Here is a 20826-nt window from a genome sequence, read left to right on the forward strand (position 1 = left end):
GCTAAGGACCAGCTTAAACCAGCTCAAACCAGAAGCCGTGCTTTAAAACATACCTAACCAGCATAGGCTGTTTTTGTTTTGTTTTCAACAGGGATTGCTCCTGTGAAGGTCAGAAAGAAGACAAAAAGCAGACAAAAAGCACCTTGGATAAATTTAACAGCAATAAAAAGTATGAAAAGACAACATAGAAAAGCTAAGCAGACGTGGCAGAACGCAAAACTTGAAATTCACATCTACTGTATAAAGACAGCCTTCATTCTTTCAATGCAGAACTAAGCACAGCTAGACAAACCTTCTCAAACTTCATAAACAGCAACTTGAACAACACACGCACTCTTTTTGCTACTTGTCGAGAGACTAACAAACCATCCAGAGTCGGACTCCCTGAAAACGGCAGTTGTTAAAGGGTTACTCCACCCTAAAATGAAAATTTTGTCATTAATCACTTACCCCATGTCGTTCCAAACCCGTAAAAGCGATTAATGACAAAATTTTCATTTTGGGGTGGAGTAACCCTATAAGTCCCTCCTGAAAAAGAGCAATCTTGATAACACCATACTGAGCAACTATAGACCAATATCAAATCTTCCTTTTATAGGAAAGATCATTGAAAATCTTGTTCCCTATCAGCTGAACAACTTCTTACACTCAAACGGATACCTGGACAATTTTCAACCTGGTTTCTGGCCACATCACAGCACAGAGACAGTGCTGTGTTTGACACTGTTGATCATAACATACTTCTGGAGAGACTGGAAATCTGGGTCGGGCTTTTTGGGATGGTCCTCAAATGGTTCCGGTCATACTTAGGGAGAGGTTATTATGTGTCTATAGGAGACCATAAGTCTATGTGGACTACAGAGTCGCTCAAGGCTCAAGTCTTGCACCACTCTTGTTCAACCTGTATATGCTTCGACTGATTAAAATAAGGAACCAAACTGACTACCACAGCCAAAAAGTATGGATAACTGTATCGATAAGCAGTATCGTATCGGTATAAATAAAATGTAAACAATGCCCATCCCTACCCCGGAATTGATTGCAAAATCCACTGAGGGGAGCCCCCCCGGGACCACTTGCTTAGGGCCCCCAAAACACTAAACACGCCCCTGCCCGTCTGCATTAATTTTGTTGCTCGCGTCATGTTAAAGATTAATGTATTTTTATTACAATTTGCGTTCAAAATATTAGGCTTTTTTTTTTTTTTTCATTAAATGTATACAATCACAGTAATAAAAGCTGCTCGATCTCTGCCAGCGCTGCAGCTAGCCATGCAGCACGCCCCAAACAACTTAAAAGAGAAGCATTGTCCAACAAAAGAGGACATTTAATAAGGGGTCTCTCCTCAACCACCACCAGTGTGCAGCATCCACTTAGATGATGCGACGGCAGCCACAGCACAATGGTGCCAGTGCGCTCACCACACACCAGCTACAGGTGGAGAGGAGAGAGAGATTGAGCTAATTCAGTGGAGGGGAATTATTAGGAGACCATGATTGACAAAGGCCAGTGGAGGGAATTTGGCCAAGACACCGGGGATACACCCCTACTCTTTACAAGGTGTGCCATGGGATTTTTAATGGGTTATAGTCTCATCCGCGACTGTTTTGAATGAGCGCACCTTTCTTTTAACAACCAAAAAATGGTTGTTTCGTTGTCTGTTGAGGAAGTACAGACTGTTCTCTCGTTGATAGCCGAGGAGGGAATCCAGCGAGAGCGTGATGGAGTGACGTGGAATTAAAAAGTTTTTCAGGAGTCACGGCAGTAGAGGCGGTGCAGCTGTAATGACGTGAATAATCCCGCCCACTCTAAAGCGGTACTAAACTGCAGTGGAAACACAAACCAAGCCAAACTGAACCATGTCGTACCACGCAGTGGAAAAGCGCCAATAGTGTCCCCATCACTATACTGGGGCATTAGGACCCACACAGACCACAGAGTGAGCACCCCCTGCTGGTCTCACTAACATCTCTTTCAACAGAAACCTAGAGGTCTCCCATCCAGGTACTGACCAGGCTCAACCCTGCTTAGCTTCAGTGGGCAACCAGTCTTGGGCTGCAGGGCGATATGGCTGTGGTACAGAACAAATATTTTGAGTGTCCCTTACACTGTCCCTTATTTTTTATGAAGATCCAGTATTGTCCTTTATTTTAATTGGCGGAAGTTGGCAACCGAATTGTTTGTTGGGGAAAAACAGGCTATCATTTGTTCTGTCAAATAAAATGTTTAGGTAACATTACTGCACCAAAAATATCAGTAATATGAAATAATTTCTTTGATTTAAAAATAGTCTCTTAATGTTATGTAAGGCTCGTGTTAACATCCAGGTGGCGCAGTGAACACTCTGCTGTCTATAATTGCCGTTTATCATTAACCAAAAGCTTTATGTAGATAATGTACTAGTTCAGGCGATTTGAGCTGCTCATGACAGCTGAGAGCTCGATCATGATGGTTTCTCGTGGCTTATATGGGACCCTGTGGATGTTGTCGTGTTTTGGTGAGCCTCTCTCTATTAATTAAATAATGTTCTGTCTTTTAAATTTCCATACGGAAATATAGTATGCAGTATGACATATATTGACCTGTATCAAGAGTGATATTGCCATATATGTTACATATAAAGTGATAGTAATAACATACACACGTCACCTTTATTAAAATGACATATATACAAACATTCTATATGTTTATTGGTTATTTGTTTTGTTTTTAAAATATTTTTTAAACGCATGTCTAGCTTTTATATTTACTTATATTAACATGTATTCACAGGTTTTAGGATTTATATATTTGTGTATGGGTTAATAGTGTGGTTTTATTTTCACAAGCAAGTGGTAAATATAGTACAAAACTCGAAACTGTTCACACCTGCATCGCAGTTCATCGTTAATTTAAAACTTTTAACAATAAAAACTTTTGAAATGATGTTTAGCCTATACGTTAAAGTTAACATGTACAGTTCCTGTGAATTATTTTTACTATTAATTATTGTGACATATGAAAACATTTTATTTATGCTTTTTTAACAATCAGGAACTAACAATGCAAGATACATCCTAAATCCTAAGAGGTCCTAAATGAAAGACGTGATATACAATCATTACAGTGGAAAGGCCTACATTACACAACCAAATTTACAAAAACGGTAATATATAAAATTTCTATCTGGCATATTTAATATATGACCAGCGATGACATCAGTCAATCATGCAAAACGATTTTGTGTAGGCTGTGTATGTACTTTTTACATACTTTTTACATACCCCCCCGAATGCTAAAAAAAAAGGCCTTTTAGCTTATTATTATTAATAATAATATTATCATTATTATTATTATTATTATCATCATTATTGTTATTATTGTTATTATTATTTTGAATAGGTCAGTTTTTAAGTGAAGATCTGCAGTTTTCTGAGCTGGCTAATGGAGCAGTAGGAGGAAGTGTGGTGTTCGCTCCTGATAACCTGCCCTCCACATCAATTGATGCAATTCAGTGGCATTTTGGAACAAATATTATAGTGACAGGACACCCTGATTCAGCTGTAATAGCCTCAGCATACAGAGACAGAGTCAGTTTTGACAGAAACACTCTCGCTCTGGAGCTCCGGAACCTGAGACTGAATGATTCTGGAAAATACAGTCTGACTCTATTAACTACTGCTGGACATCAACTTAGAGGAGAAACTTCACTACAAGTGTTCGGTGAGTGTGCTGCAAAAAAAAAAAAAAAAAAGGTTTAGTATTTGGGACTATATATTACAGGATTAATAGATGACAAATGGGTAAATAATAAATGTGAAAGATTATTTAAAAAGTAAAATAACATATTTTTGTTCATTTATAATGCTGTAAATTAAACAAGAATTGTAAATATGTGAAAATGGTATTATAATAGTTGAATTATGAGAAAACTTTGAATATAATAATAATACATTTACATTTAGTCATTTTGCAGACGCTTTTATCCAAAACGAACACATAAAGTGATTCATCTTGAAGAGGCAAATAGACAGAGGAAGTGCTCGTAACACCAAGTCTCAGGCATTGTTCAAATAAGTACAAGCTAGCAAGGGACGGAATAAATAAAGAGAAAGAGAAAGTTTTTTTAAGTTTTTTTTTTAAGTTTAGTATGAAGTCAAGCAATGTCGAAAGAAATGAGTTTTCAGTTGTTGCTTGAAGATTGACAGGGATCCAGCATTCATATAATAATAATAATAATAATGATAACACTTTACAATAAGGTGTCATTCGTTAACATTACTTAATGTATTAATTAACATGAACGAACAATGAACACTACATTTATTACGCTCTTTATTAATCTTTGTTAATGTTAGTTAATAAAAATACAGTCGTTCATTGTTTGTTCATGTTAGTACATAGTACATTAACTAATGTTAACAAACACAACTTGTGATTTTTAATAATGCATTAATAAATGCTGAAATTAGCATTAACTAAGATTAATAAATGCTGTGGAAGTATTGTTTATGCTTAGTTCATGTTAACTAATGTTGTTAACTAATGTTAACTAATGAACCTTATTGTAAAGTGTTACCATAATAATAATAATAATTTATGTATGGACATGCCTGCTGTTATTTTGTTGTTATCAGCTGAGCAGTTGTTTGTTTGTTTTAACTAAATAACCTAAACAAACAAACAGACAAAAAACATTTTTGTTTAGGTTGCTTAGTTAAATAGTTATTGGTCAAGACACAGGAAACACAAAATGTTCACAGAACTTCAACCAGAGATGTTTTCATAATCATGGGAAGGTACCAACCATAGCGGCATTGGAGAAAGCATAACAATCCGTTTGAATCGAGTGTGCCTTGATAAATCACAATATAACCTTGACGTCATTTAATTGCTGTCAGATTTGTGTGTCTCATTCATAGAAATGCAGATTTATTTTCAGTGTAAACAGATTAGCTGATTAGGCTGTCGATTCTGTTAAGTTATGCGCTACACTCCTCACATTTCTCAAAATTTTTGCTTACTAATTCCCATCCCTATTAAGTCCCATGCAAAGCAAAACATGCTGGGAACTATGGTTTCAGTAATTCATTTTCCAGTGCTGTTCAAACACTGGAATCACTATGAGGTTAAAAAGACGTTTATAGTCTGAAGGCCCTATTACAAGGAGTCTTGTATATACTTTAGGAAAGTGGTCCCCAACACTGCACATTTATCCTGTCTCCTTTGTCTGACACACCCATTTCAGGTCTTGGAGTCTGCATTAATGAACTGATGAGTTGAATGAGTAGACATGCAAAATGTGCAGTGTTGGGGCTCAAGGCACTTGGTTGGGAACACTGCTTTAGGACACACATATTCAAGTGTAAATACATACATGCGTACATAAAATCATTTCCAGTGGGCTTTCTGTTCTGCCAGTCAGTAGGCATTTGGGACCTTTAACTCTAAACTGCGAACAGCTGAGTCTTTAGCCATTTTCAAAAATCATCTAAAGACACATCTTTTTCGCCAGCACCTGACCAACTAATACTAACACCTACCTATTCTATCTATTTAAAAAAAAAAAAAAAAAACTAGTTACGTGTACTGTGCTGGACTAACTGAGACTTGTCATGGCACTTGTATACTGCTGCACTCTCGAAGGTCTGATTGCTTCTGTTGTTCTCATTTGTACATCGCTTTGGATAAAAGCATCTGCTAAATTATTAAATGTAAATGTAAATGTAAACTGTAATTTCACAAGATGTTACATACAGGGGTGTTACAGTATTCAATGGAAAGGACACAATATAGCTCTCTGTTACATATAATACTTGTAGGAACCAAAAATCTATGACATGATTAACACCATGCAAAAGCACAAACATGAATTGGGTCCTAACTAAATTTCATTTCTGTTTTTACAAACTGAATTACTTTCAGTGCTCAGTAAATATAAAAGACTAATTTTAGATTCAGTGTGTTTGTTCTTTCTCTCTCACTCACACAGAAAATATAACTAATGTCATGCTTACTGGTCCAGAAGAATCATTAATCGAGAGAGAATCATCTGCTAACATCAGCTCTGAGGGAACTGGCAGCATCAGCTCTGTGCAGTGGATGAAAGATAACAGTCCTCTGTCTCCTAGCAACAGAATCAGCTTCTCATCTGATAACAGATCAGTGTCCATCAGTCCAGTGCAGAGATCAGACAGTGGAGAATATCAGTGTACATATAGAAACCCTGTCAGCTCTGAGACGACTAAACTCAGTCTGATTATCAACTGTGAGTTAAACATTCAAACATCAAGATGATTTGAGCTCAAAGCTGATGAAATACAGACATTCTTCAGTGCTCAGTTTGTTCCTGTAACCGAGAGTCTCTTGTCTGTGTTCTAGATGGACCAGAAGATGTTTCTATTAAGGGTCAGGATGTGGTGGATTTTGGGGTTCGAGTGTCGCTCTCTTGTTCTGCAAATTCTGAACCTTCTGCCTCATTCAGCTGGAAGTTTAATGGAACAGACACTGATGTGACCACAGACACATTCACCATAGATCAGACTGACTTCACACACAGTGGAGATTATGAATGCACAGCCTGGAATAATGTCACAAAGAGAAGCATCTCACAAAAACACGTTTTACTAGTTAAAGGTAAGAACAGTTAAAACTAACCTGATCTCACAGAATTCCGTGTAATGTTCACGGACTTAATTAACCTCCGAATCTGTGGTGGCATCACGGAATCGCAGAAAATTCCGTGATGGGCTCACAGAAGGCATCAGCCGTGGTCCATGCACGGATTCACTGGTTCAACACCAGCGCTGCATCGGACCACGTAAAAAGAGTGACTCCGATGCAGTTATACTTTCACTGGAGTACCTGACCCCACCCCTACCCTAAACCTACCCAGTTCTGAACAATAATGATGACGATAAATTCCCCAGTATCGCATCGGCATATTGATGCTAAGGGTTTCCGTGCGTGGAGCACGGCTGATGCCTGTCACTGACTTACATTGGTATCACTTCTGTGAGCCCATCACGGAATTTTTTCTGTGAGCCCATCACGGAATTTTCAGCGATTCCGTGATGCCACCACAGATTCGGAGGTTAATTAAGTCCGTGAACATTACACGGAATTCTGTGAGATCATGTTGGTTGTAAACATCTGATAACCAATGCAATTTGACATTAATTTACCTCTTAAGATATGTTGTATGCAGTGTTGGGCAGTTACTAGTTACTAGTAATTTAGTTACTGTAATAATATTACTTTTTGCAGTAACTAGTAGTGTAACTAATTACTAATAAGATTTCAGTAATAATTTTACAGTTACTTTCCATAAAACAGCTTAGTTACTTAGTTACTTTTGATGCCTCAACCCCGCTGATTTAAAATCTAACAATCAAATAATTCCTAGATTTATTTTCATGATTCGCACATGCATGTGATGTCCCCCAGTGCAGCAGGCAAGCTTGTAATATGGAAAAGCTTACATTCAGCTGATAGAAATATTGCATTATATTGATTTTGTCAGGAAAAAATATCTGTTGTGTAAGTTGTGGCTTTACTTTACTCTGGCATTACATCCCTCTGATCCGCATGTGGTACATTATATTAATATAATTAAAAATATATTTGAAAAATTAAACAGTTCCTCTTCAGGAACTCGAGCTGCGTCCGAAGATGCTAGGGGAACGCCTTCAGCGTAACCGGCTCTGAATACAAATGAAATCTGTCCATTGGATGGGCGAGACATCACGGGCGAGGTGACGTAATGACCAGCTGGTATAAAAGCACGTGCGGTGCAAACCGGCGTCAGCTTTTTGTCATTCAGCTAGCGCTCTGTGTGTTGTCAGTATTATTTGGTGTTGTTTGTCTGTTCATTATGTCTAAGCATAAGGGCGATGAGAGCAAATCACAGTACAAGCTGTGTGTCCCTCCCTGCGAACGTTATTTGTGCGCAGGTGATACACACAGCTTGTGTGTGGTTTGCTTGGGAGCGAGACATGCGGAGGCGGCTCGAGGGGCTGAGTGCCCACACTGCAGAGCCTGCCTCTGCGTGTACTTCGCTCCCGAAGGCCCTCTTCTCTAAAGAGGGTTCTTTCGTTAAGCGTTCCCAGCGCTGGCCCGCTTTCGCCGAGGCGGAGCGGCGGCGGCGCTCGTGGGGTTCGCAGTGGGATCTGGCGCGGGGATCGGAGACGAGCGAGTCTCTATCTCCGCCCTTGCCCGTCAGATCCCATGACCGCTCCCCGAGATTGGAAGCCCGCCAGGCGGATACTTCCCCTCGGGCAGCGGCATCAGCGCTTCTCCTGTCTTCCTCCGAGGAGGTTGACGTGGGAAGCGTCGGAGACGTTGCTCCCTCTCTTTCGTCCCAGTATGAGGAGCTTGTGGAGGTGGTCACTCGGGCCGTGGCCAAATTAAATCTTGTGTGGCCGCCCGAGTGTCATGTCGAACCGCAGAGGGGCAAGTTAGACGAGCGCTTTCTGCGGTTTAAGACTCCATCTCCACATCGGAGCCTGCCTTTTTTCCCCAACCTTCACACTGAGGTGTCAAAGTCGTGGGGAAAACTTTTCTCGGCCCGCCTCTTCGCCCCCGCTTCGGATTACTACGGTAATGTGATGGGGACGAGTGAGCGCGGTTACAGAGCGATGCCGCGTGTGGAACAGACGCTTGCGAGCTATCTGTCCTCTAGCGCGGCATCGTCTCTGAAGGCTCCGACCCTGCCCACCAAGCCGTTGCGCACTTCATCGACGCTGTTGGGCAAGGGGTACGCGGCAGCAGGTCAGGCTGGTTCATGTCTGCACACTATGGCGGTGTTGCAGGCATATCTTAAGGAAGGAGGCCATCGAGGTGGTCCCTCCTCAAGAAAGAGAGTCCGGGTTCTACAGCTGGTACTTCATAGTTCCCAAGAAGGATGGAGGTTTGCGTCCCATTTTAGATCTGCGTCAGTTGAACCGCTCAGTCAGAAGACTGAAGTTCAAGATGCTCACACTCAGACAGGTCGTGTCACAAATCAGGTCCGAGGACTGGTTTGTCACGATCGATCTAAAGGACGCATACTTCCATGTCTCCATCCTTCCTACTCACAGGAGGTTCCTGAGGTTTGCTTTCGGGGGCAAAGCTTACCAGTATCGGGTTCTTCCCTTCGGCCTAGCACTCTCACCCCGCACTTTTACCAAGTGTGTGGACGCCGCGTTAGCTCCGCTATGCTACGGGCATCCGCATACTCAATTATATCGACGATTGGTTGATTCTCGCTCATTCAGAGCGAAGGGCGGCTCAACATCGAGATGTTGTTCTCGCCCATATGAAAGTGTTGGGGTTAAGACTGAACGCCAAGAAGAGTGTGCTTTCTCCATTACAGAGAACCACTTATCTCGGTGTGGTGTGGGATTCGACCATGATGCAGGCACGTATGTCCCCTGCTCGGATCGAGTCGATCCTTACGGAAGTCGGGGAGTGAAAGAAGGCCAGTCACTCACTGTCAAGCAGTTTCAGAGACTGCTGGGTCTGATGGCAGCTGCGTCCAACGTGATACCTCTTGGCCTGCTGTACATGAGACCCCTACAGTGGTGGCTCAAGACCAAGGGGTTTTCCCCGAGGGGAAACCCGCTTCGCATGATCAAGGTCACGCGGCAGTGCCTACGTACCTTAGTCATGTGGAGACAACCTTGGTTCTTGTCTCAGGGCCCGGTGCTGGGAGCTCCATATCGCCGCGTAACGCTAGCGACGGACGCGTCCCTCACCGGTTGGGGAGCGGTCATGAATGGCCACCCTGCCCGCGGTCTGTGGAGCAGGCATCTTCTCGCCTGGCACATCAACCGGCTAGAGATGCTGGCTGTGTTTCAGGCTCTGAAACACTTTCTCCTAGACCTAAGAGGTCACCATGTGTTGGTGCGCACCGACAACACAGCAGTGGTCTCTTATATCAACCACCAAGGAGGTCTGCGATCACGCCCCCTGTACAGGCTGGCGCACCAGATCCTTGTGTGGTCCCAGGGAAAACTCCTCTCACTGAGGGCAGTTTACATCCCTGGGCATCTCAATGTGGGAGCAGACATCCTGTCGAGACAGGGGCTGTGTCTGAATGGATGCTTCACACCGAGGTGGTGAAGCAGATCTGGAGAGTGTTTGGCCAGGCTCAGGTGGACCTCTTCGCTACTCAGGAGACAGCGCAATGTCCCTTCTGGTACTCTCTAGTTCACCCAGCTCCACTGGGGCTGGATGCCATGGTACAGACGTGGCCGAGGCTTCGCCTGCACGCTTTTCCCCGATTGCTCTACTCCCAGGAGTTCTGGAGAGAGTGCGCCGGGACAGGGTTCGGCTCTTGCTAGTAGACCCGTTCTGGCCGGGCCGAGTATGGTTCTCGGACCTGATTTCTCTCCTCGACGGCTCTCCATGGGAGATTCCGTCAGGAGGATCTCTCTCACAGGCAGGAGGCACCCTGGTGCACCCCGCCCGGAGTTATGGAAATTGTGGGTGTGGCCCTGAGGGGCACAGCTCATAGCTTCCGGTCTCTCAACCGAGGTTGTGGAGACCATCCTCCAGTCCAGAGCTCCTCACGAGGAAACTGTACGCCCTGAAGTGGAGACTCTTCACTTCATGGTGCGGAGATCGCCAGCTCGACCCAGTTAACTGCCCGGTTGGTACAGTGCTGGAGTTCTTGCAGGCTCGATTCTCTGCAGGGTTACTGGCGGCGATTTCGGCCTACCACGCCTCTTGGTGGACAGTCAGTGGGTAGACACCCCTAGTTACACGTTTCCTCCGCGGTGCGCTGAGGCTAAAGCCCCAGCACGGTCCCGACCTCCCTGGGACCTGGCTGTGGTGTTGGATGCTCTCTGCAGGCCTCCTTGAGCCTATAGAGGAGATATCTGATCGCCATCTCACCCTGAAGACTGTATTTCTTCTGGCGATTTCTTCTCTGAAGAGAGTTGGGGATTTGCAGGCCCTCTCTGTGGCCCCCACTCACTTGGACTTTGCGCCTGGCATGGCTAAAGCCTTTTGTACCCTCGTGTAGGGTACGTCCCCAAAGTTCCTCTGTCACACCACAGCCGGTTGTACTGCAGGCCTTTAGTCCTCCTCCCTTTCGGAAGCCAGACCAGCAAAGCTTAATTGTATGTGTCCAGTGCAGCACTGGACGACACGTCCACAGAGCTGCCCTGTGGAGAAGGGCGGACCAGTTGCTTGTTTGCTATGGTCCCCTAAAGAGGGCTCCTGCTTCCAAGCAGACCCTCAGTCGGTGGATAGTGGATGCCATTAACATTGCCTATGAGTCCTCTGACCTCCCTCGCCGATGGGAGTCAGGGCTCATTCCACTAGGAGTGTGGCGGCCTCCAAGGCCTTCATGGCTGGTGTCCCAATTCAGGACATCTGTAACGCTGCGGATGGTTCACGCCTGACCTTTGTCAGGTTTTATGGCCTGGACATGCGGGCCACTCCAGGCTCTTCTGTCCTCTCGCCCTAGTTGTGCTCGCAGGGATACACACTGGGCAGGGGTTGGGAAGTCTGGCAGCGTGGATATCTCGCCCCAGCGTCTTCGGACGCAGCTCGAGTTCCTGAAGAGGAACGTCTTGGGTTACGATGTAACCCCAGTTCCTCGAGGAACGAGATGCTGCGTCCCGATGCCACACTTCCGGCATCCCTGCCAGCGCTTGCTTCGTTCCAGAGGCTGACGCCGGTTTGCACCGCACGTGCTTTTATACCAGCTGGTCATTACGTCACCGCCCGTGACGCCTCGCCCATCCAATGGACAGATTTCATTTGTATTCAGAGCCGGTTACGCTGAAGGCGTTCCCCTAGTGTCTTCGGACGCAGCGTCTCGTTCCCTCGAGGAACTGGGGTTACATACGTAACCCAAGACGTTTCTTACAAACTCATGTGATTTGATAAAATGCATAACGAAATTTAATCGCATATAGGTAATGGAAAAATTACTTCAAGCTACACGACAGTTAATGAGATGAATAAAACACTTCTACTTGAATGCCACTATTAATCACTATTGAGTGTTTGTAATAACTTCTGACTGCGATTTTAGTCAAATGATGAGGCGAAAATATGTTGTTAGTAACATTCTAGAAGAATTGTATCTGGAAGATACACAGTTACAACTTCTGTGGGGCATGAAGAAAAAGTAATGTAACTAGTAGTGTAACTAATTACTGTTGCCAGAAAGTAATAAGTAAAGTAACAATATTACTTTTGAAAGGAGTAACTAGTAATGAGTAATATATTACATTCTTTGAGTAACTAGCCCAACACTGGTTGTATGTTCAAAAATGTATCTGATGTCTTGTATGTATGCTTGTGTATAGGCACTTTTATATACCTATACACAATTTATTACATTAATGTATTTATTTATTTACACATTATTTATTACATTAATGTATTGTCTGCTGCTGCATAGCATTTTGAATAAAATGCTTTCATTAGAAAGATATATATAGAATGAACATACTGTATATTTTATAACTTTATAATGTATGGTTTTATTTGAGTTTTTTCATTTAAAATTTAAAGTTAATATGCCCTAAAGTAAGTATTCTATGCTGTACATGATGTTGGCCTGTTGTTTCCTGTGTCTTTGTTATAGTGGGTGGAGGAGGAGGAGGAGGAGGAGGAGGAGGAGGAGGGCTGTCATCAGGGGCGATAGCTGGGATTGTTATTGGGGTTTTAGTGGCAGTTGCAGGCATCTGTGGTCTGATTGTCTATTTAACCAAAACTAAGAAAATGTGAGAAAAAAAAAAATAGTTTCTGAATTATGTGCAATTACAGTGACTTTCTCTGAAAATATGTCAGTATTTATGTGATAAAATGATTTCAGTAAAACAACTGTCATAAGCTATCTTTTTGTAAGATAAAAATGGGGTAAAGTTGTAACAAAATGTCTTTGTCTTTACACTACAGCTCAAAACCAAACCTTCGACAAAATGGACCGGCAAGGGGAGGTATGTTTGTTATTTATTCATAATGCCTATATGAGTATCTGATTAAAACAACACAACTTACTTCACAAGACTGCCCATGATAATGAACAACCCATGATAGATTTCAGATGGACTATTAAAGATGATGCCGTACATATTTCTCTTAGTATTAAACTCACTGAGTGTTTCTTTCTTTAAACAGCTGCACAAAGCAGACAGGAGACAGTGAGTGACTTTCATTTCTTGTTTTCTCATCACAGCCTTACTTTTTATTATATGGATACCTGATTTAAAACTGTAAATCTGATGTCAAATGACATTGCAAACACTTACTGGAAAAGTGCAGTAATAGTAACTGACTACAGCTCAGTTGTCCAGCATCAGACGCAATTAAAGGTTTTATGGCCTTTATAGCAGGAGGGATGAGTATATTTTACAGTCAGCTTAAATGGACTTCAATCCTACGCATGTTACTGCACAAAGACATGCTATGAGGATGAGCTATGGATATTGACAAATGTTATATCATTATGATTTATTAAACAGTTCAATAGTGGGAAAAAAGTGTTTGCCCCATTCTGATTTCTTCTAATTTGTGTATATCTCATACTAAATTGTTTCAAAACTAAAAACAAAATATCACATAAAACAAAGGCAACTTAAGTAAACACAAAATTAACTTTTTAAATGATAATGTTATTTATTGAAGCAAAAAAGTTATCTAACACACCTTCATGATCTTCAAACCATTTGAGAGAATGTTTTCTTGAGTGATGAGTCAAGACACGGGTCCCGTTACATCTGGCATAACCTTAACACTGAATTCCACATTAAGAAGATCAGACCTGTGGTCAAGTGTCATGGTGGCAGTGTGCTGGTGTGAGGAACATGAATTCTGCTCTCTACCAGAAAATTCTAAAGGAGAATGTTTTGGTCTTCAGTCTGAAAATTGAGGCTCAAGTGCAACTGGATTAAACAGCAAGACAATGATCTTCTAAAGCAGGGGTTCTCAACCTTTTGCAAGCTGGGCCCCCCCAAAGCTGGTTCATTGCAGTTTCTACCGAGGGGAACGCTAGAGCCCTGCATTCCCTGGGCTTCGATCGGGCCAATTTTCACGGCATACTTCAGACGCGGGCCGGGCCTGTTTTAGGCTTCTCTTTATTTTTATATTTTAGACATCCATCAATTAGTGATGAAAAAAAATTGCCGCGCGGGTGGAAACAACACGAGACCGTACCGCGACTGTGAAGAGCGACTCGACGGTGTTTAGAGTCCCGCAGTTTGTTCTAACGAACAAAAAAATGCTCCAAACGTTTTTCTAAATTAACTTAATAAAAAAAACGAAACGAAATTTCTAAAATTCGCCATTACATACAAAACTGAACTATTTTAATAGCTGAAACAGTATAACGCGATCGCGACCGAAGGGGATTCTACCGGAACGTGATCTGTACTGAGGGGGACAACAACCCACTTTCCAGGAGAAGAAATGCCAGTGTTGCCTCCTGCTACCACGCCGCTAGTTTCAGTTTTGCTTTAAATATTTAGTCTGGGCGTTTATAATAAATGTTTATAGTGAATGCCACTGTCATTTTTGTTTGTTTTTTACTTATTTTCATTCCGTTTTCTGTTATTAACACTGCTAAATTTACAGGATTTTTCGCATCCGTAGCAAATATTTTGAGGGGTGTTTTTGACAATTGAGAGCCACCAAATGACGAATATGAAAAAACGAATACGACAGTTTCGGACTCAGTCAGGGTGCAAGGACCTTAACCCTTAAACCTTAAAACCTTAAACTTTTGAGGCTTGCGCAGCTTCTCGAGGAGAAATCAAACAAATGAGCGCCGTTTTCTGAAGTCTATGAGCGCAGCACACACAAATAAACTAAATTGACATACTGCAGTTAAATTTCAAAATGTGGTGTTTTTATATTTATAACATTTGAATACAGTTCAGCAACATACATCACACGACCTGACGACCAAGAGAGCTGACAATTGACCATCACTAAATTTACCATCACCTCACGATTGAAAATGTGACACTGATTTCATATGACAGTTCAACAAAGTTAATAATATTAAGTCACTTACATTTTAGACGAAATAATGACCGTCTTGGTCTATTTTAGCAGCGAAAATAGATCCGATGAATCCAAACAAAGATCACAGCATAGCGCATCTCACAGCAACACTCAATCGTGTTTTGAATGATTCAGTGTTTTGAACGAATCGGTTGAGTCAAAGATTCAATGACCCATGCACAAACATCCGTCTCATTCTTGATGAATCGGCCGTTTGAACGAATCGTTTGAAAGAACGACTCAATGACTCGCTTAATAAAACCGCTTATCACCTGCATTTGCGCTCACTATCGACAAACCAATCAAATTTGTTCAAAACTCTTTTTTTTAAATCAGTCCAAACACATTTGAATTTTTATTCAGGAGTTATGTATATACAAAACTATAATTTTTTAGTGATAAAAAAAAATTAGCAATTTTTTTTTTGTGGTTTTTTCCCCTCCCATCCTGTAGCCTACTCGCGGAGAGTGGAGAGTAGTCCGCGTAAGAGTAAGTCCACCTCTGAATGACTAAAAAAATAGGGGAAATGGAAGTTTTGGAGTGGCCTATTCCTGACTTGAACCCAAATGCCTTAAACAGGCAGTTCATGCTTGAAAGAAGAGTGTGCCAAAATTCCACCACAATGCTGTGAAAGATTGGTAGCATTTGTTGTAATAATATTTTAGGGGGTCAGTCATTTTTACATGGGTGATGAATAACTTTCTTTTTTTGTTTTGCTTCAATAATAAAAAAAAATAATAATAATGTATGTTTACTTACGTTGCCTTTGTTTTATTTTAATTTTAAGATCTAAAACTATTCATCACGAAGTATACACAAAAACAAAAGAAATCAGGATGGGGGAAAATACATTTTCAGTAACACTTTAGAATAGGGAACACTTATTAACTACAACTTTTCCCTCAAATTCCTAATTTGCTGCTTATTAATAGTTAGTAAGGTAGTTGTTACGTTTAGGTATTGGGTAGGATTAGGGATGTAGAATAACATGACAGAGCCGGAACAGGGGGAGGGACGGAGGGCCAGGTCCACGTGGAAGCAGAGCGGCCGGGAACCGAGGTAGAGCCGGCCGAGCAGGAAGCCAGGGTGGAGCCGACGAGACTGGAGCCCACCAGGGCGGAGCAGACAGGGCAGGAGCCCACCAGGGCGGAACAGGCGGGGCAGGAGCCCACCAGGGCGGAGCCAGCGGGACAGAAGATCTCCACGGCGGTGCAGACAGAGCAGGAGCCCACCAGGGCGGAGCAGAAGACCACCAGAGCCAGACAGCAGACCACCACGGCGGAGCAGACGGAACTGGCGGGGCAGAAGACCACCAGAGCGGAGTAGACAGGGCAGAAGACCTCCATGGCGGATCAGGGGAGCACCACAACGGATCCAGAACCCACAGCAGGGACTGGGACCTAGGGAGAACGGAGACATAGAAAGGAGAGAGAACATGCACGGACCCAAGGACCGAGGCAGGGAACACAGAAAGTTCATGATTAGTGTCCATAGTTGTGACATGACAGAACGAGAGTTCATTGACGGCCTCCATAGCCGTAACAGGACAGAACGAGAGTTCATTGACGGCCTCCATTGCCGTGACAGGACAGAACGAGAGTTCATTGATGGATACCGCTGACACCTCTGGAGGTTTTGCGGTGGTTGCCGCCACCTCTGAAGGTTCTACAGTGGTAAACACAGGACACAGGGAGAGTTCAGTAATGGTCTCTTCGACCGCAACACAACAGGCTGAAAGTTCATTGCTGGGTGCCACCACCATACAAGGGGCCGACGCGAGCCCCGCCGCTTCTGGAGGTTCTGCAGCGTGGACCGCTACCTCTGGAGAAGCTACAGCGGGTGTCGCCACCTCAGGCAGTTCTGTGGTGGTGTACGCAGCCCAAACACAACACAAAGCGATTCCCATCCAGGGAAGTGCCTCAGACAGGGGAATCAGTTCAGGAACAGGAGGGCTAGAGTGAGTGGGTTTGGGGATACCAGCTGTGCGTGCAGACACCAGCGGTGAATCCCTCACAGTGGATATCAGACTGGGATAATGAAAGACTGACCTTGATGATCAGGGTGTGTCAGCCCGGACGTGACCCGACTCTGGAAGGTCAGCGGAGACGTGCTGCGGTGACTCTGGACGAGCAGCGAAGGCCTGGCGAGACTCTGGACGAGCAGCGAAGGCCTGGCGAGACTCTGGACGAGCAGCGAAAGCCTGGCGAGACTCTGGACGAGCAGCGAAGGCCTGGCGAGACTCTGGACGAGCAGCGAAGGCCTGGCGAGACTCTGGACGAGCAGCTGTGATGTGACTTGACTTTAGGAGATCCGCTGTGACGTGCTGCTGTGACTCTGGACGAGCAGCCGAGACGTGAAGTGACTCCGGGAGATCAGTTGAGACGTGACTCGGTTGATGACAACCAACTGTGACTTGACTTAGCTTGTGAAGATCAGCTGTGACTTGGCCTGATTCGTGACGATCAATGGTGACTTGACTTAGCTCATGAAGATCAGCTCTGACTTGGCTTGATTCGTGACGATCAACGGTGACTTGACTTAGCTCATGAAGATCAGCTCTGACTTGGCTTGACTCATGAAGATCAGCTCTGACTTGGCTTGATTCATGGCGATCAACGGTGACTTGACTTAGCTCATGAAGATCAGCTCTGACTTGGCTTGACTCATGAAGATAAGCTGTGACTTGGCTTGGTTCTTTAAGATCGACTGTGGCTTGATTTGACTCCTGAAGATCAGCTAGAACATGACGGGGGGTTGTTATGGCCGCCATTTTGTGAACGGGCTCCGCTGTCACCACCATTTTGTGAGCGTGCTCATGCGTGGTCGCGATCATACAATTGAGTGCGGTGTCGCGTTCCTCCGCGACACCCACAGTGAACGATGATCCAACAGTCAATAGGGCATAGTCCATAAAATCACTTAAAGACGAACGGGGACCCTCACAAATTAGTCGCGATTTGAGCGGCTGGTTAATGCCCTCGCAAAAGAAGTCTATCAGTACACAGTCCTGCAGATCAGAAAAATAGGCTATATCTAAATACTCCTGTATGGAATCCTCGAGTGATCGCACTCCCTGCTTGAGGGTTAATAACAGTCTCGCAGTGTCCATACCTGGCCAATGTCCACGTGAAAAGCCGCTGGATCCTTGTGTGGCCGAGTATTCTGTTACTGGGCTGATGAGACATGAGGCGTGCGGATCCATATGCAGACTTTTATTGAAGAGAGACGTGGTCATAACAGGCAGGGTCAAACAATGGCAAACAGGTATAACATGGGCGAGACAAAGAGTAAACTAAGACAAGCGTGGGTCGATGATCGGCAGGCAAGGCAAGGCAAGGCAAGGCAAGGCAAGGCAAGGCAAGGCAAGGCAAGGCAAGGCAAGGCAAGGCAAGGCAAGGCAAGGCAAGGCAAGGCAAGGCAACGGGGCTCTGTAGGGCAGCGATAATGCATACAATACTCTGCAGTGTGGAAAACAAAGTCAAGGTTTTAAATAATGTGTGAGATCAGTGTGTGCGTGGGATCAGGTGTGCGTGTGATTAATGCAAACAGCCGTGTGTGCAATCAGTGCAATGAATGATGGGAAATGGAGTCCAGTGTTATGTATGGTGTGAGTCAATGTGGTGAGCGAGTGACCTCTGGTGGAGGGTGAGTGGAAGTTCACAGACCGGATTCATGACAGTTACCACATTTTCACAGCACTTTAAACACATTGTGACATTGTGATTGTAATTTAACAAAAACAAATGACTGTTTGTAGGATTTGAACTATGCAGACATCAGCCATTTCCAGAAGGCCAGTGGAGAGAGAGTGATTGTAGGAATATGAGTGAACCTAGTACAGAGTATGCAGAAGTAAAACATGGAGGGAAGTCAAGGGCTCCTCCACCTCCCTATGGAAGTCAGGTGAGCAGTTGCATATATTACACGTATAGCCCATCCCACTGTAGAACACCATATGTGTACTTTCGCTGCAATAAAACTTTACTGCATCACAAAATAAGTGCCCTAAATATTCTGCCCTGTAGCTTTGCAGTAAAACAGTAAGGATGGTCATTTGATTGGTTTTGTTCAATACATGCTTGTGTAACTTCTCTATTCAGGTATCAAACCCTCCTCCTCTGCGCAGGTGAGGAAGTGAAGACACTGACATCCACTGCACTGAGTCTTCCTGCATATTGCACATCTCACATGTTGTGTTATTTCTTTAATTTAGCTTTATTTGACTGGATGTTTTGTGTAAGTGAAATGTAAATCTTATATTATGGTTTTGAATTCAAGATGGCTTGTTAGGCTGTGTAATTTTTCGGTTTTCAATAAAGGGAAGATAGGGGAGGGTTTGCTTTAATCTCTATTGCTCAATTTACCTTGAATTTGTATACAGTTTTCTAACATTTATCTCATACAAACTGATGTTGTTGCAAAATCTACAACTTCTGATATCTCTCTATTACAAATAGATATCTCTGTTATTACAACATACCACCCACCGGTATGAGTTTTAACAGTAGATGTGGTGGTTTACAACGTAACAGAGTAAACATCGATATTGTTTTACATTTTGTATATGCATTTATTTATTGTTATTACAATTAAATTAATTTGAAAAAAGAAATACAAAAACTGTGGGCTTTCACAGTTGCCAAATGTCACCTTATAAAAATTTTTGCAACCCAACTCAGAAATGAGTTTTTGTTTTAATATTTAGGTGGAAAAATTTAGAAAATATTATACATCCAATTAAACAAAAATCTGCCGATCAATTCTGTCAATTAAACCTTATTGTAAACTGAATAATAAACCAAAAGTAAAGTGTTGATTTTTCTATCTCAAATGTGTTTTTTTTTGTCCTATAAATCCTTTATATTTTTACACAGAGACAACTTGCAACCACTACTGTCACCTCAAGAGGATGGTGGTCATTTATGATTTCATCCCTGTACGTAATTTCTAGATGGTTAACATAAATGTATCGCAGCCTGTTTTAGAAATATTCCTTTATTTCCACATATTTCCGCATGTGTTATTGCATATTGCTGAAACATTTTATCATCACTTAAAAGTTCACTGTTTCCACCATATGCCCCACCAGAACCTTTTAATTATAACTTGTGTTTCACACTGGATAATGTACCAGAAACTGTCACAAATGTTCACAGGGCCTGCGGTCTGATAATGTGTAGAAAATGATCTTATCTGAGCAGTCCATACACTTCCTTTAAATGTTTGATTTTAACTGTAACAGTTCATTCTGATCTTATTTGTAAATGAGTTTTCCAAATAATGCTTTATATTTATAGGCTAATATTTAGCTACTGTTGATCACATGCATCAAACAGTTTCTCAGAAATCATCAGACACATCCTCGTTCTGTCTTTTCTCATACTGGGCAAATAAAAAGTTTGCAATAGTGGGTAATAAAAACAAAGGCCATTAACAGTTAACCTTTAGACCTGAACTCTGTCACGCAGGAAAAAGACATGAGGAAGCAGCATTTTCTTCTGGTCGTAAACCGTTAGTTTTGGTAAACAAATTTACATGGCTTTTATTTCTTAACTATATTGTTCATTATCGTTTACAAAGAAGGTGATGTAACAATACTGTTCTGTTATTTATAATTTATGCAAACTTCAATGACAGTAAAGAGTTTATAAAGAGTTTTTTTCTTTCTCATTGTTCCTTCTGGTTCTGGTTTTCAGCTCTTTTGTATATTATTTTTCCTTATGGTATGATAACACTGAACCACAACTGATAAGGATTTGTCAAAGCAGATGTATTGAGTTAAACTTTAACTTTGATTGTTTGTTTTATGAGTGAGCGAACTAAAAAGTATGTTTATCAAGGATG

The 20826-nt window shown here is 42.7% G+C and overlaps 1 protein-coding gene across 4 annotated transcripts; it reads left to right on the forward strand.

The window, feature by feature from the left end:
• The first annotated feature begins 2334 nt into the window (after positions 1-2334).
• On the forward strand, positions 2335-20582 carry LOC131521962 (carcinoembryonic antigen-related cell adhesion molecule 20-like). 4 transcript variants are annotated; one of them, XR_009266414.1, is made up of 9 exons: positions 2335-2497; positions 3382-3702; positions 5972-6247; positions 6361-6615; positions 12563-12701; positions 12877-12917; positions 13099-13121; positions 18740-18885; positions 19083-19209. XR_009266414.1 is itself a non-coding variant. In XM_058747131.1 (8 exons), exons 1-8 carry the CDS (start codon positions 2425-2427, stop codon positions 19110-19112), a joined length of 1158 nt encoding a protein of 385 aa, XP_058603114.1. In that variant the 5' UTR covers positions 2335-2424; the 3' UTR covers positions 19113-20582. The 4 variants fall into 4 exon arrangements, 3 of the variants coding, with proteins under 3 accessions (XP_058603114.1, XP_058603115.1, XP_058603116.1); XM_058747131.1 differs by lacking the exon at positions 18740-18885 and having other exon boundaries at positions 19083-20582; XM_058747132.1 differs by lacking the exons at positions 12563-12701; positions 18740-18885 and having other exon boundaries at positions 19083-20582.
• The last annotated feature ends 244 nt before the right edge of the window (positions 20583-20826 follow it).

Source organism: Onychostoma macrolepis, chromosome 16 (genome assembly GCF_012432095.1).
Source record: "Onychostoma macrolepis isolate SWU-2019 chromosome 16, ASM1243209v1, whole genome shotgun sequence".
Lineage (NCBI taxonomy): Eukaryota > Metazoa > Chordata > Actinopteri > Cypriniformes > Cyprinidae > Onychostoma > Onychostoma macrolepis.